General features: G+C 39.3%; 1 protein-coding gene across 1 annotated transcript in view; it reads left to right on the top strand.

The window, feature by feature from the left end:
- plch2a (phospholipase C, eta 2a) overlaps window positions 1–16,329 on the top strand; it is a 216,756-nt gene that overhangs the window by 181,437 nt on the left and 18,990 nt on the right. Inside the window, exons 10-11 of the mRNA XM_055223081.1 lie at window positions 5,398–5,569; window positions 6,039–6,146. Coding sequence (XP_055079056.1) covers window positions 5,398–5,569; window positions 6,039–6,146 — 280 coding nt within the window. The remainder of the gene's footprint in view (window positions 1–5,397; window positions 5,570–6,038; window positions 6,147–16,329) is intronic.

Genomic DNA, 16,329 nt, shown 5'->3' with positions numbered 1-16,329 from the left:
GTGTGTGTGTGCCTTATTATGACAACATGATAGTATATATGCTTACAAATAAATGCATTAGTAAAGTAAACGATACAAGTATTTAAAAAAAGCTAAATATTGTATTAAAACATAAATAAATAAAAAAAATAGTCAAATTAAATGTGATTAATCGCGAGTTAACTCAGGACAATCATACAGTTAATTGCAATAAAAAAAACATTTATTGATTGACAGCTTTAATTAGCACCAAAATTAGCTTTACATGGTCTCTATGTAATATTATGGTTAGCTACATTTTATATTTAACAAGGTTTTATGTTGACATATTTGTATTACAGTGGGTTAGGGTTCCTTTTTTTCCTCCCTATAGAAGTGGAAAATGTATTGTAAATTTGAGAACCCCACCAGACACCAGACACAGGGAGATCATGCAAATTTCACGCAGACAGGCCTTAACTGTTTCAGCAATCCAACGATTCAAATCAAATCCACTCCAAACCAGATTAATCTTCTACATTCCCATGCAGATATCCCTTTTGGCAGTGTTCCCCTGCTTTGATTTTTTTTTTTTTTTAACATCCTCTCACTGTGACAAATGCATTACTACATTAGAGCTGTTTACAGCTAATCTTGTACTTGGCAACAGTTTTCTAGGTGCAAAATAGTGTTTTTTTTCAAGCCTACAATGGATGTTTTTGTGCCTTGCAGAGCTGATACAACCACTGATTTTTGACATATGTTGTCTGGTGTGTCAAGTTATAGCAGTGGCTGAAGTTCACAATCTCTCATCTGTGGAAAGGCACATTTTATAGTGAACTTTGAGCTACTATTAAATTAGAAATACATTCAAAAAGAACTTATTGTCTTAAAGTACGTTTTGAAGTGTGACTTTTCTGATGAATGATGTAGAAGGCATCTGGAACATGTGAAGGTATGAGATAACCTCGCACTGATCTGTAAATGTGTTCTTGTGTTCTTTAATATACTAAAAGTTACACAGTGGTTTATTTTCATACAATGTGGAATAGACTTTTTTGTCCTTTTAACCTTCATGTTATGCTATGCTATCCCCTTATCAAAAACATACAGAATTGTATTTTTCCATAATTCACACTTGTTTCATCAATCCATTAATCCGACGTAAAAATGCTTGGTTTGCATTTTGTCTGTTCACAACAAGTGTCATAGATAAAACTCCAGACTCCAGAACTTCTCTTATGCTGTTTTTAAGCCCATAAACCATCACTGGACTCACTCTGCAGTCAAATTGTGTTCACAACGAAAGCATAGCTCTATTAGCATAGCATTGATGGGGGATAAAGGCTTCATTTGTTTACTTTCTAATGTTATTCTAATGTGATTATGCTTGTATTATTTTAAGTTAGAAAAAATGTGAAATGCTTATCCCAAAGTAACCAAAATACTGTTTAAAAGACAATTAAACCTGCAAGGATACATTATGTGTTTTTGCTAACTACGTGGTTATTGGTATGCCAGATAGTGGTTATTCGTAGCTATTGCTTAGTATTTATAAGATGCTTATCAAGGTTATAGTGGATGTACAAATGCAATATTTTTACTACTTACAATTAAACTTTAAGTACTCTTATGACTTTTACTATTAATTAGCCATTCGTATGCGGTTTTGAGAATAGAACAACAAAGGAGAGCCAAGGAGGTGAGATGGCTTGACATCTCATACAACTTGTCACCCATTTGCAAATTCATCCTTGGATTATTATTATTATTTTTTTTAATGCTATATTCAACACTCTGAGCCCTCCCTCCCTTCGCTCTTAACTCTAAGTCACTCCCCCTTCAGACCACTATCACAACAGAATCAGGATGCATCCCGCTAATGACACTACTGCACATTGCATCAGGTCTGTGAAGTTGTAGTGTATTGTTCTGTATCCTGCTTTTGAATATTTATAGAAACTGATCATGTTAGAGGATGGGCCCGGGAGAGATTGCAAAACTATTCAAACATGCATGACATATAAAAACCCTCTTTGAACTCTATTCAAAGAGAGATTTAGTCTCTACTAGAGCTGCCTCAGAACTGACAGTCTTGGATGACAGCCGGAACATTTGTCCAGCTAACCCAACAAAGTAATTCAAGCCAAAATTACTCAAAACATGTTAAATAGTCTCAGTTGAACCATTTTAACTCTTGTTTAACCTCTTGCAGATACCTTCGTTTCACCATTATTATTGTGAGAAGAAATGTCAAGATTTAATGATTATTCACACAAAATAAATACTTAATTGGCATTGTCTAATGTATATAATACTGAATTTTGCTCAGAAATTGCCATTATATTATTAATAATAGTGATTAGGGCTGCAGTCCTTTAGTCGATTAATCAGTTGATGGAGCTTGTCAACCAAAATATGTATTAGCCGACTAATCATGTCATTTAGATTATAAGAATATATATGGGACAATAGCAGAAAAGAGAAATGAATGAGTGAGTTAGCTGATATTTTTGCTATTTATATGTAAAAAGGCACAATAAACTCAAGAGTCACAATTTTTCTGTCTTAATATAAAAACATTGTTTCCTAGTACTTTTTTCTGCATAAAAAGTTGTTTTTGTATGAACGCCCGTCCAGATGTAGTCTTGTGCGTGCAGTTTGGTTCAGATACACAGAATACGTGATAGTTTTGAAAGCTTTTTCCACACCCCCTTTTTAGTTGACTAATCGATAAGCAGGATATGTCTTTAGTCCACTAAGAATATCCTTAGTCAACTACAAGCCTAATAGTGATTTTCAGTTTGTCTTATAATTGTGACATCTCTAGCCTTGATATTCAGTCCTATACTCCTGTGACAAACACAGTCAGTTCATTTCCATTTGAACACAGAACAGTGAACCACATGCTCACTCAAGGTGCTAATTCCATTCACGCTCGGCTTAAAGAACTATTTTTAGCTTGTCTCCTCTGTCTGATGTGGGGATGGCAGATGATGTGGATTTAGATGATCCGCAGAGGTGTAGTCATGATCTGAACCAGCTCTCCTCCTCAGGTAACACACTGAACTAGGGCCCAATCAAGTTGGTTTTTGGGGGCTGATACGTTATTGATATAAGAGGCTTGGGGGAGTCAATAGGTGATATAACAGTCGATATATTTAGTGATGTAAAAATTCAGTGTAAATTTGATTATAAAGCGTAGATTTGGCTCTATTCTATAAAGGGTCCAATAGTATTTTTGAATGACACTCTGCCTACCACTGAAGTAAACGGTAAAGGAGATAAATGCATGCACGCACAGTAGGGCTGTACTGATACCACTTTTTCCAAAATGAGTACAAGTTCTTCATTTTGAGTACTCACTGATACCGAGTACTGATACCGATACCAGTCATTATTTTTGCAGGGACTTCATTTCATAGGACTTCTTAAAGAATAGCCTACTTTTTCATCTTCTCTTTTAAATTTCTACTGAAATTACTGTAGTTAGTGATAGTTCCTGCACCTGGGTTTAATATTTATTACTTCCTCTTTGCAGACTGCACCCCGTGCTAACAATGAGCAAGGAGGGAAACAGATATCAGTATTCAGAAAAAAGAAAAAAGCCTGTTGTTTACCCAAAGCTGCGTTTAGCTCTGGGCTTGTTCTGCCCATAGTGTGCGCCCCTGTGGGGAGTGTGCGTCCCCGTGGGGAGTGCACGTCCCCGTGGGTAGTTAGTGTGGAGTTTTATGAGACGTAGTGAAGTGTCCCTCCACATTGTGCTGCTTTGCCGTCACCACAGTCGCTCCGCAGATGAGATACGCGCAGGTTTCTTTTACAGTCTTAAATCGTTGTGAAAGTGATCTCTTTATTTTCTACCATGTTTTGGAGTAAGAAACTGCATTCAGCGCATCCTCACAGCGCTCGTGAGCGGAGCACTGGTTTTGTCACGCGCACAATGCTGACCTTTGAAGTGAGTAGGTCAAAGTTCACCTTAACTTATCTAAACTTCACGTATAATGAACATATGTTTATGATATTGTCATTTTTAAATCTATATAAACGCAAGGGTGAAAAAAAAAAAAAAATAGCAACAGAATAAAATTTAATTTTAGATGCAGCTCATTAGTGAGTTGTGCTATTTTTAGAACCGGTCTGCAGGCGACTCATGTGGGGCTTGGGGGCGACATGGCGCCCGCGGGCACAGGGTTGGTGACCCCTGGTTTAAACACATCATGACTATTAAAGTGATTCTTTAGTGTGGAGAAACAAGTTACAAATCATACTCTGTGTGCATAGTGCATAGCCAGGTTCCTTACCTGGACTACTCCAGAGTGTGCTCACACAGCGTCAGGTAGGCTCCATGCAGTCTGATTTAGTTCTAGACTCCTAAAAGCTCCTGCGCCATTTCCAGTGAGTGTGTTTACTATTTCAAAAGAGTCCTAAAACCTTGACCCAAGCAGCACTACTATGTATGACCTATGGTACTGCACATAGCAGGAGAAGAGCTGGTGACAGTACCACTCTTTCTTAGGGTGAATGTGGTCGGTTCTTAGCATTATATACAGTTGTCCCTCGCTATATCGTGGTTCACCTTTCGCTGCCTCACTGTTTCGCAGATTTTTTTTGTGCAATTTTACATGCTTTTATTTACAGCGTATGAACGTGCATTGTGTTCTGCATCCTGATTGGCTAAGGGACTGTACACCATCATCAATCAATCTCCTCCGTTCTCCTGTACAGTAAATACATTACAGTTCAGAATGTGTTCAGCTTGCCAAATTTACATAAATGTTTTCTGGGCCTGAAAACAGGTCTTGATCTTTGGTTTCAATCTATAATACTGTACTTTATTTTATTTTTTATCTATGAAGGTTTGAACTTTGAAAGTGTTTAAACAAGAGAGAAATGTGAGAAAACGTTAATGCCTGTCTGAGAACAGTGTACAAAGTGTGTGGTAAGGGGTTTTACAGCCTTAAAACATATATAATAATTGTAAAAAAAATAAAGCTGACTACTACGGATTTGGCCTTTTTAGAACGTAAGCCCCGCAATAAACAAGGGACCACTGTAATTAGAAAACAAAGGTTGTGGGAACAGTTAAGACCACATGAAGATTTTAGTCACTTTTTATATTTTGAAAATCCACCACATATTCGCGTTGTTAGAAGCATATACAATTATGATAGAATGGTCTACGTATGGATTCAATAGGGAGAAGTACCGCGGTGAAGTACAACACATTTCTCAGTATATTTCAGGTGGATTAAATGCAATATAAAACTTGGCACAGACAGAGTTAACTTACAAACTCCACATAGAAAGGCTCAGGCGACCTGAGGATTGAAGCTGAAACCTACTTGCTGTAAAGCATGAGTGCTAGCCACAAACGTAGCCTTGCACGATTGTTTAGGCACATCTTCTAGGATTGTTGTTTTTGATGCTTTTGTATTGCAGTTACCCGGTCATCCTGTCCATAGAGAACCACTGCACAGTCCCTCAGCAGAAGAAGATGGCGCAGTACCTGGTGGATATCCTAGGAGACAAACTGGACTTGTCCAACATCAGAGTGGACGAGCTGGCATGCCTGCCGTCTCCTGAGATGCTCCGAGGCAAGATCCTGGTCAAGGTATGGTCCAAGCATGAATGCAGCCATGGATGTAGTGTGTGTAAGGTGATGCATCATGGCTGAGCATCATGGCTGAGCATCAGGCCACTTTCATTTAGTAATAATAATAATAATAATGATATATAATGTGTGTGTGTATGTATAAATATATATGTGTATATATATATATATATGTGTGTATATATATATGTGTGTATATATATATATATATATATATATATATATATATATATATATATATATATATATATATATATATATATATATATATATATGCATGCATACATGCATATAGAGCTGTTTTATAGTTACTTCAAAGTTAAATAACAGCTACATCACATTTCCCTAAAGCCATAGTATTGAAATTGGTAGCAGAGCTCCCTAGTCCTTGAGCAGACAGATTTTACCTGTATTTGAATGTCAGTAGTGACTACTTGCTCTCCAATGACCTTCTCTATGTGTCCCCCAGGGAAAGAAGCTCCCGCCAAACATTGACCAAGATGCGGAGGAGGGTGACGTGTCTGACGAGGACAGTGCAGACGAGATGGAGGACGACTGTAAACTTCTCAATGGAGATGTGAGTATGGGTATTTATTATGGATGTAACAATAACCAAATTGATGTTTTCACGATAGGCATCTCATATTACGGCATTTGTTGCTTTATTTTGTGGAAGCTAACAAAATTGTGATAATTGTGATGTGTGATGTGTTTGATTCTGTGAGAATCCAAAGAATTCAGAATGCTTAATATTATTTCTTCAAGTAGTTTGCACTGAAATGGAGCAATGTCACTGCATATGTGGTTCCCTCTGTTTTTCCCTATTGCTGCACCATAACAATGGATTTAAGCAAAGAGACATGCAATTTGTTATATTGTAATGGCCATGATATTTTTGTGAGACTAATGACAATACGATATCATGATATTGCGGTCATTGTTCCATGCCTAGTATTTGTCTAACCTGGCTTGCGCCAGATTGATATGTGTAGCACTATGAATTGAGTTCTATGCATTATCACTCTGGAATTGTTCTCACCAAAAGCGATCAGAAAACACGATCGGAACTTCATCAGGATTACACTAATAATTTAAAATTCCAGATATGGGCTGAAAAGGGTTAGGCGTGACTATGGTTAAGGTTAGGATCAGTTTTCATATATATATATATATATATATATATATATATTTTTTTTTTTTTTGCACTTACAAAGATTATTTTACACAACTGAAAATTACACTTTCAAGAGTTTTGAGACATTTGTTGTGCCAAGTTTCAGATGGATGAAAGTTCACGCCCCACTCTTCCCCTTGTAGAATCAACCAATTACATTACAGGAAAGTGTGGAGTGGATCCAGGGATTACGTTTGTAATTCCTGCTCATTTTAAGCACTGTTGTTTTGCAACAGTTCTGGCAAAGAGTGAAGATTCCATGGTGGACTCAAGAGTAGAAGACCTTATTTTGTTGTTGATGTACACTCACCTAAAGTATTATTAGGAACACCTGTTCAATTTCTCCTTAATGCAATTATCTAATCAACCAATCACATGGCAGTTGCTTCAATGCATTTAGGGGTGTGGTCCTGGTCAAGACAATCTCCTGAACTCCAAACTGAATGTCAGAATGGGAAAGAAAGGTGATTTAAGCAATTTTGAACATGGCATGGTTGTTAGTGCCAGATGGGCCGGTCTGAGTATTTCACAATCTGCTCAGTTACTGGGATTTTCCCGCACAACCATTTCTAGGGTTTACAAAGAACGGTGTGAAAAGGGAAAAACATCCAGTATGCGGCAGTCCTGTGGGCAAAAATGCCTTGTTGATGCTAGAGGTCAGAGGAGAATGGGCCGAGTGATTCAAGCTGATAGAAGAACAATGTTGACTGAAATAACCACTCGTTACAACCGAGGAATGCAGCAAAGCATTTGTGAAGCCACAACACGCACAACCTTGAGGTGGATGGGCTACAACAGCAGAAGACCCCACCGGGTACCACTCATCTCCACTACAAATAGGAAAAAGAGGCTACAATTTGCACAAGCTCACCAAAATTGGACAGGTGAAGACTAGAAAAATGTTGCCTGGTCTGATGAGTCTCAATTTCTATTGAGACATTCAAATGGTAGAGTCAGAATTTGGCGTAAACAGAATGAGAACGTGGATCCATCATGCCTTGTTACCACTGTGCAGGCTGGTGGTGGTGGTGTAATGGTGTGGGGGATGTTTTCTTGGCACACTTTAGGTCCCTTAGTGCCAATTGGGCATTGTTTAAATGCCACAGGCTACCTGAACATTGTTTCTGACCATGTCCATCCCTTCATGACCACCATGTACCCATCCTCTGATGGCTACTTCCAGCAGAATAATGCACCATGTCATAAAGCTCGAATCATTTCAAATTGGTTTCTTGAACATGACAATGAGTTCACTGTACTACAATGGCCCCCACAGTCACCAGATCTCAACCCGATAGAGCATCTTTGGGATGTGGTGGAACGGGAGCTTCGTGCCCTGGATGTGCATCCCACAAATCTCCATCAACTGCAAGATGCTATCCTATCAATATGGGCCAACATTTCTAAAGAATGCTTTCAGCACCTTGTTGAATCAATGCCACGTAGAATTAAGGCAGTTCTGAAGGCGAAAGGGGATCAAACACCGTATTAGTATGGTGTTCCTAATAATCCTTCAGGTGAGTGTGTATGTATCTGCATGTGCTAGCGGCTGGCCAGCTCATCTGGTAAGTCATTTGGCTTTCACACGGGGGGGCCTGAGTTTGCCCCCCCCCCCCCCCCCTTGTGACTTAGCATGAGTCACAAGACCATTGCAAAGAGAAGAGATGGGGCTCAGCAGGAATCAAATGACTCACCATAGAAAAGGGGCAGTTTTGGTTTTTTTTTTAGATCACATGACATATCATATAGTGATATTCAATTCATTTATTTTTGTAATGCCCAAAATCACAACAACAGTTGTCTCGAAGGGCGTTCATGTTTTGGTTGATGGAAACCGGAGTACCCGGAGGAAACCCATCCAGGCACGGGGAGAAACATGAAAAACTCCACACAGAAAGGCCTGGTGACCCGGGGATCGAACCAAACCCTCTTGCTGTGAGGCATGAGTGTTGCCACTCAGCCACCGTGCCGCCAACACACAAAAACAAAACAACAGGAAAAATCAGACAAAACAAGAAAAATCGGCCAGGTGAGGAGGAGGAAGACCAGACAAGGAGGAGGAGAGCCGGGCGAGGAGGAGGGCCAGGCGGGGAGGAGGGGAGGGTCCAGCTGTCATCGGGGCATCTGAAAGAGATACACTCCACAGGGGGAGTGGGACAGGGGACAACATGTGAATAGCGTTGCTGATGAGAAAATAGGACAAAGCAGAGGATAGTGCTCAGGTTGCCATACTTCCCCCAGCTAGTTATCTCCTACTGCAGCCTATCTTATCCTGGGTTTTAATGTCCCTAACTCCCTCACTATGTAACCTGGTCATATGCTATACCGAAGAGGAAGGTTTTAAGCCTGGTCTTAAATACAGAGACTGTGGGGGCCTGTTTAACATCAGCAGGGAGTTGATTCCATAGCACAGGAGCTTGGTAACTGAAAGCTCTCCCTCCCACTGTACTTTTGGACACTCTAGGAACCACTAATAGTCCTGCATTCAACAATAGCATCTTGCAGATAGGATGGGGCCATACCGTTTAGGGCTTTGCATGTCAGGAGGAGGACTTTGAATTTGATTCTAAGCTCGACGGGAAGCCAGTGCAGATATTTTAGTACAGGACTGATGTGGTCTCTTCTTTTAGTTCCTGTTAGGACTCTGGCCGCTGCATTTTGGACCAACTGGAGGCTCCTTATAGTACTTTTGGGGCAGGCGGCGAGCAGAGAATTACAGTAATCAAGTCTGGAAGTAACAAATGCATGGATGAGTTTTTCAGCATCGTTTTTAGGTAAAATATTTCTAATTTTAGTTATATTTCGCCGGTGAAAGTATGCGGTTTTACAAGCTAGGTTTATATGGGCTGTGAATGAGAGATTTTGATCAAATAGGACTCCAAGATTTTTTACAGTAGGGCTAGAAGCTATACTCACATTGTCGAGTGAGATTATCTGGTCCGACAGAGAATCTCTTTGACCTTTGGGACCAACGACAATGACCTCTGTTTTTTTCAGGATTCTAACCTCTGCAGTAGAATATTGTGATCAATGGTGTCAAACTCTGCACTGAGGTCCAGTAGGACCAGGACTGAAGCCAGCCCGTTATCAGCAGCTAGTAGTAAATCATTTGTTACTTTAAGCAGTGCAGTCTCTGTGCTGTGGTGAGCTCTGAATCCAGATTGAAATTTTTCAAATATATTATTGTCCTGCAGGTGGCGGCAGAGCTGTTTCGCCACCACTCGTTCTAGAATGATAGACATATTATCATATGATGAAAAAGGGCAGGGCTTGAATCACACGAGGCTTAGCATGAATGACGCTAGACAAAAGTGTTAGAATGAGGGGAAAGGGCTTAGTGAGATTCATACAGGGGGTGGGGCTTAGTGTGAATCACATGATTGACAGACAAAAAGGGCGGGGCTTACCTTGTATGATGTCAAAGAATAGCATGAGTCAGATAACAAGAATCACACAACTCATCATAGAAAAAGGGCGGGGCTTAGCCTGAATCACATGACTGTCATACAAGTGGAAAAAGGGCAAAGCTTTGTGTGAATCACACAACTCTTAGAGAAAAGGGTAAGCATGACTGATAGAAAAGGGGCAGGGCTTGGTGTGAAACATATGAGAAAAAGGGCGGGGCTTAGCCTGAATCACATGACGACTGTTAGAGAGAGGGGGTGTTTAATCATGTAATCATACGAGAAAAGGGGCGAGACTTAGAGGAGTCACATGAGTCAGTTACAGGAAAGGGGCAGGGCTTAGCGTGAATCACATAACTGTCACAAAGAAAGGGGGGGAGGGGGACTTTACAAGAATACTATGACTCATCATAGAAAAGTGGTGAGGCTTTGTGTGAATCATATGAGAAAAAGGGCCTAAATCACATGACTGTCATAGCCAGAAAAAAGTGCAGGGCTTAGCATGAATTACACAATTGTCATACAAGGGGAAAAAGGGCGGGGCTTTGTTTGAATCACACAACTGTCAGAGAAAAGGGTTAGCATGAGTCACATGACTGTTGTAAAAAAAAAAAAAAAAAAAAAAAAAGGAGGGTCTAAGAACAGGGGAGGTTCTGGGACAGTTCTCCATTTGCTTGTTTTCTGTTGATTAATTTGCTTGTCTGTTTCTCTTTAATTCTTGATTTTCTAACTTTCTGTCGGTTAAATCAGTTATCATGTTCAGCCCTAAGAGGCAACTGCTATTGTGATTTTGGGCTTTATAAAAAATAAATTGAATTGAATCGACTTTGATAGTCACGAACAACCCAAACGTAAGTTTATTCTTTATCGCGGTATTTCTAATTACTATCTGTACAATTTAATATCAGCGTACAACTGCCAAATCTGAACTAAAAAAACATCAGCAGTGACATGATACTATCTCAATATCACATGATGGTTTCACAAAATTACGTGATAGTTTCATGTTAAAACAGGATACAAAATGATCATGAAATTATGATTAAATAAGAAACTATTGTAGAGGATCTATCCACTTTTGTGCATTTGTGTGGTGAGATATAGGCTATGCTACTGATGTTGGCATGACTTGTAATAGTAGTTTACTAGTCTCACGCCCGGAGCCCTTCACTTATTTGAGGCTGTGCCTCTGTGCAGTACCCGGTGTGCTGGCCCGGGAGGATGAGCTTCACAGGACAAAGGACCCGTATTTTGAATGAGGACACACAGGCTGCTTAAGCAGGTGCTATTACATGTATGATTTACTTACTGAAAGTGTGGCTTTGGTCAGCGACAGATTGCTGCTTCTGGCAGTGTGCACAGCTGTAGACTCTGGGCATGTACCCAGTCTCCGTAAAGAGGGCGACCTGAGTCTCTCATAGCTCAGGGCTGAGTTCACTCAGCCACAGACTTTAAGGTGGAGGACCACAGGTAGCTTACAGCACTGACAGTTCTTTCAGTGCTCCCTCATGGGCTCATCTTGCCATTGATGATGCAGCGTTGTCATTTACGCACAAGCAATAGTCCTACTCCTAGAGGCCCTACTACTACCACTAGTACTACAACTGCTACGTCATGCCAACATCAGTAGCATAGCCTGTTTCTCACCATATAAACACACAAAAGTGGATAGATCCACTACTGTAGTCCCTCATTTTACATATCACATAATTTCATGATCATTTTGTATCCCCTATCACGTAATTTTGTGAAGTCATCATGTGAGTTTGAGATAATATCATGTCAAAACGTGATACTCCAGATGTTTTTTTTTTAGTTCAGATTTGGCAGTTGTACTCTGATTTTAAATTGTAAAATTACAAATTCTGCAACAAATAATAAACTTGGTTTGGATTGTTCATGACAGTTGAAGTCAACTCAACCTCTTGCTTATGAGTCAGATGCTGACAATAAATCTGTGATTGTCTGTTCAAGATGATGTATTTCTCGTTGAAGAAAAAAAAAAAGAGTGACCATTGTTGAGGAACAAAAAACAATCAGGTGTTGGCAGAAAGAGAGAGGGTGCTGGAGGGTAAACAGTGCATGGAGACGCCAATACCGGGCGCTGTCAGGTACATGCATGCTCTGTCACAAGTTTTGCACTCGCTTTCACATTTTCACCTCTCACTTTTAGTTACTGCACCCTTGATTTCTGTTTACTGCACTCTCAATTTCTGTCTAGTGCGCCCTCGGTTTCTGTCTACGTGCCCTAACCTTAAACATAGTCAAATTCAGGTTCAAATCAGCTGTTACTTATAAATCGTTTTGAGACAAACTCGGCACAACGAATGTCTCAAAAGTTGTAAAAGCGTAATTTTCTGATTTGTACTTGTAAAATTACAAAGTTGTAAGCGTAAAACAATATTTGTAAGTGCAAAACAATATTTGTAAGTGTAAAACAATATTTGTAAGTACAAAAGGAAAGTTGTATGTGTGTTATTTACAAGTGAAAAGCTAAATTTGTAAGTGGAATTTATTTATCAATGTACACATTCAAACTGTTTGTAATAATTGTACGTTCAGAATAGTGCAGTGTCCGTGTGCAGAGGGCGGGGGTCTGAGGGTTGCAGTCTTGAATATTAAAAAACGTTGTAAAAGTTGTTGATAAGAAAATCTTACAAAAAATAAAAACAAAATGTTTTTTAACTAAAGTACGCATCACAGTATGTAAATGACTATTGATACTTTGCAAATGCGGTGGGGGTTCTACATGTATCTCTATCGTGGAATATTTAGCAGTTACCATGGTGACGTTAGCATCAGCAAACACTTCCAAAAAAGTTTTTAGACCATTTGAAAACTGAAAAAAAACAACAACAAAAAACATGATGAGTTAAACCATGCATTTTAATTAGCCTGTGATCAATACAAGTGTTCATGGTCCTGTTTAGGTGTTTGATTTTCAAAAAAAAAAAAAGATCAAAGTGACTAACTGAAAAACTGTTGGCTAAAGCTAGCTAGCTAATGACTATAATGTTCTTTGAGAAAAACTTGTTTTACAGGCCATATCAGGTCACCTGTTGTAGATGGACATATTGAGTTAAAACAAATCTCAGATTAAAGTCTAACTTGAGTAACAGAGCTTCAGACAGAGCAGAGCCTACGGTTGGCATCAAACACTAGGGATGTTGATGACATTATTGTTGACAGTAGACCCAGGTTCAAAGCATTTGATTAGTCTGTGTGGAGTGAACTAAATGACAGAGAAGGGGTTTCACAAGATTTGTTTTTGTGTGACAGGGACTGACTGATGATTGATTTATTGAAAGGTCCGTAATTATGCACAATTGACTCTTGTGAGCTTTTAGCCATGTTAGAATGTTGGTACCTCCTCAAAAACATACCAGGAAGTGTGTTTTATTTCAGTCACACACCTTTGTTACTAGTTTGTCTACATCTCCAAAGTTCAAAATGTTTCTGATGAGGAAACAACATTATAACATAATAACATAACATAAATCAGAAAATGGTGTAATATGGGCAGGTGGAAAATAATGCACCAGCAGCACATGAGTGCTGCTGTCTGTGAGCAGCATGTTATGCTTTAGTTCCTCAGGAAACATTTATGAAGAAAACTATATGCCTCTGACCTCTTTCTGAACACAGTGTGGACTACCATAGAGCAGTTTAAACGTGCATTTTACACTTAGCTCAAACCCTGCATACGCAGGGATAGCCTAATTCTAGAACTGTCACCTAGCAACCAAACTGCAGACAGGAGCCAAAGATCATCTATTATTTACACAGTAGTTGCTATTTAACAAATAAATATGTATGACAACACCTTTATTTTCATAAATGTTTAAAATGTTAGAGTACATGTGTAACCATTGCTTATACATTTTCTCTGCATTTCTGATGGAATTTTGTGTAATGATGAGATTACTTTTTAAACTTCTCTTCACAAACTACCACCGGACTGAAACAGTATGACGTTCTGTCCCCCTGACCCTCTGCTCCACTGCCCCTCTTCCTCTCAGCCCCTCTGCCCCTCTCTGCCCCTCTGCTCTCAACCCTTCTGTCCCTCTGCCCCCCTGCTCTTCTGCCCCTCTCCCTCTCAGCCCCTCTGTCTTTCAGCCCCTCTGTTCCTCAGCCCTTCTGCTCAACCCTTCTGTCCCTCTGCCCCCTGTTTCTCTCCCTTCCGTCCCTTCAGCACCTCTGTCCCCTTGACCCTCCACCCCTCTCCTCTTAGCCTTCTCCCCTGAGCCTTGTAGCCTTAATGCACAGAGTGGGTCTGACCTATACTCTCTCTGTTTCTCCTGTCTGTCTGTCTTCTGTTACTTGCTTCTTTCACAGTGGAAGGTATTGTATTTTAACGCTTGTCCACCATGTCCCATCTCCTCCTGTTCATTGTAAAACTGCCATCATTCACCATAATTTACAATGAATTACACTTTTCAGAGGAACAGTAGTTGTAATAGACAATATGTTGATACCATTGGTAAATCTAATATGAATATGACATAAACACACGAAACATAACACCTCAACTAGGCTTTAAGACAACCCAAGCAAGGAGGGCTCAGTTTAAATAAATGTTGTTTTATCAGATGTGAGGGGTGGAGAGATGGCTCTTGTGGCATGTTGTCTGTGAATTTAGTGAAGGACAGGGCTCTGTCTCCTCAAAAAGTTCTCCCAGAGACTGCTGAAGTGCAAAGAGTGTTCGTTTTGCGCTTTAGATAACATAATGATACCGACAATCTGCAAATCTCAGTTATCAGCCATAAGGAGAGGACATATATTGCCATGAGCTGAAAAATGATACAGGGCCAGTCCTAGTAGGTACCTGTGTGCTTTCTACCATCTTATAATGTCCCGTCATCAAAGACATGCCTGAAGAGGTTTTACATGTCATCCATGCATATTTGAACCCTACTTAGTTACAGTGGCTTGCAAAAGTATTCATCCCCCTGGAACTTTTTCAAATTTTGTCATGTCACAACCATACATTTTAATATTTTTTTATTTGCATTCTTTAACTGTTTTGCCAGGAAGAATGTTCAAAAATTTCAGTCTGCAGGTGTGCAAAGCTGGTGGGGACATACCACAAAAGACTTGCAGCTGTAATTGCAACAAAGTATTGACTTAGGGGGGTGAATACTTTTGCATGCTGCACTGTTCAGTTTTGTCTTGTTTTGTTTTTTAAATCTGGAAATTATCTATAATTTTCTTTCTACTTCACACTTACGTGCCATTTTGTGTTGCTCATTCACATAAAATGCTAAGAAAATGTTTTTAAATTTGTGGTTGTGACTTGACATTATGTGAAAAAACTTCTAAGGGGATGAATTACTTTTGCAAGCGACTGTAGCTGTAAGATTCTGTGCAATGCTCAGTCCACAAGCCTATGTCACTCATGCTCCCACATGACAATTATCAATAAATATACAAAAGCATGACACAAAACTGCATATAACAACTTGACAAACCTGATGCCATGTGCAGTAGTGTCATTAGTGGGACACGCACTGATTGTGTTGTGATGACGCTCTGAAAGGGTAGTGCATTTTCAAAACATTAAAAAGTAACATGGTGGTCTAAATATGTGTTGTGTTAGCAGCTAATATCCCATACAATTAAAACACCCATTTTTAAATAACTTTAATTAAAAATACTTATATTAAAAATAGAATAGAATATCTGCATTAGATAGATTGACAATTTTTACAGTATATTGCACACAGATGTTCTTTCAGGCATGGAGTTGGCAAAAACGCAGTCAACGCATGTGCCTAGTTAAGGAAACAGAAAACATCTGGAAAGACACATTTTACTGCATTTTGCATATTGATAGAAATACCAGGCTCAAATGGTTGAGGGTGCTGTCCCCATGTGGCCCAATGTGAGACGACATTTGTAGTATTATGGCATTTTCTTCACTATCATCTTCCCCAGACAATACATTTGCACCTTTAATGATTCATAACTGCATGTATGTGTGTGTGTGTGTGTGTGTGTGTGTGTATGTATATATATATATATATATATATATATATATATATATATATATATGTTTTTTTTTTTTTGTTTTTTTTTTTTTTTGGCCCTAAAATGCAACTTAAAATGATTCACTTCAAGCACAATACAATTCGAAGAGAACTTGCTACTGCAGCAACACTGCATTCCTATACAAAACAACACAG

The sequence above is a fragment of the Periophthalmus magnuspinnatus genome, chromosome 7 (assembly GCF_009829125.3).
Source record: "Periophthalmus magnuspinnatus isolate fPerMag1 chromosome 7, fPerMag1.2.pri, whole genome shotgun sequence".
Lineage (NCBI taxonomy): Eukaryota > Metazoa > Chordata > Actinopteri > Gobiiformes > Gobiidae > Periophthalmus > Periophthalmus magnuspinnatus.
This window is presented reverse-complemented; position numbering and strand designations above follow the sequence as displayed.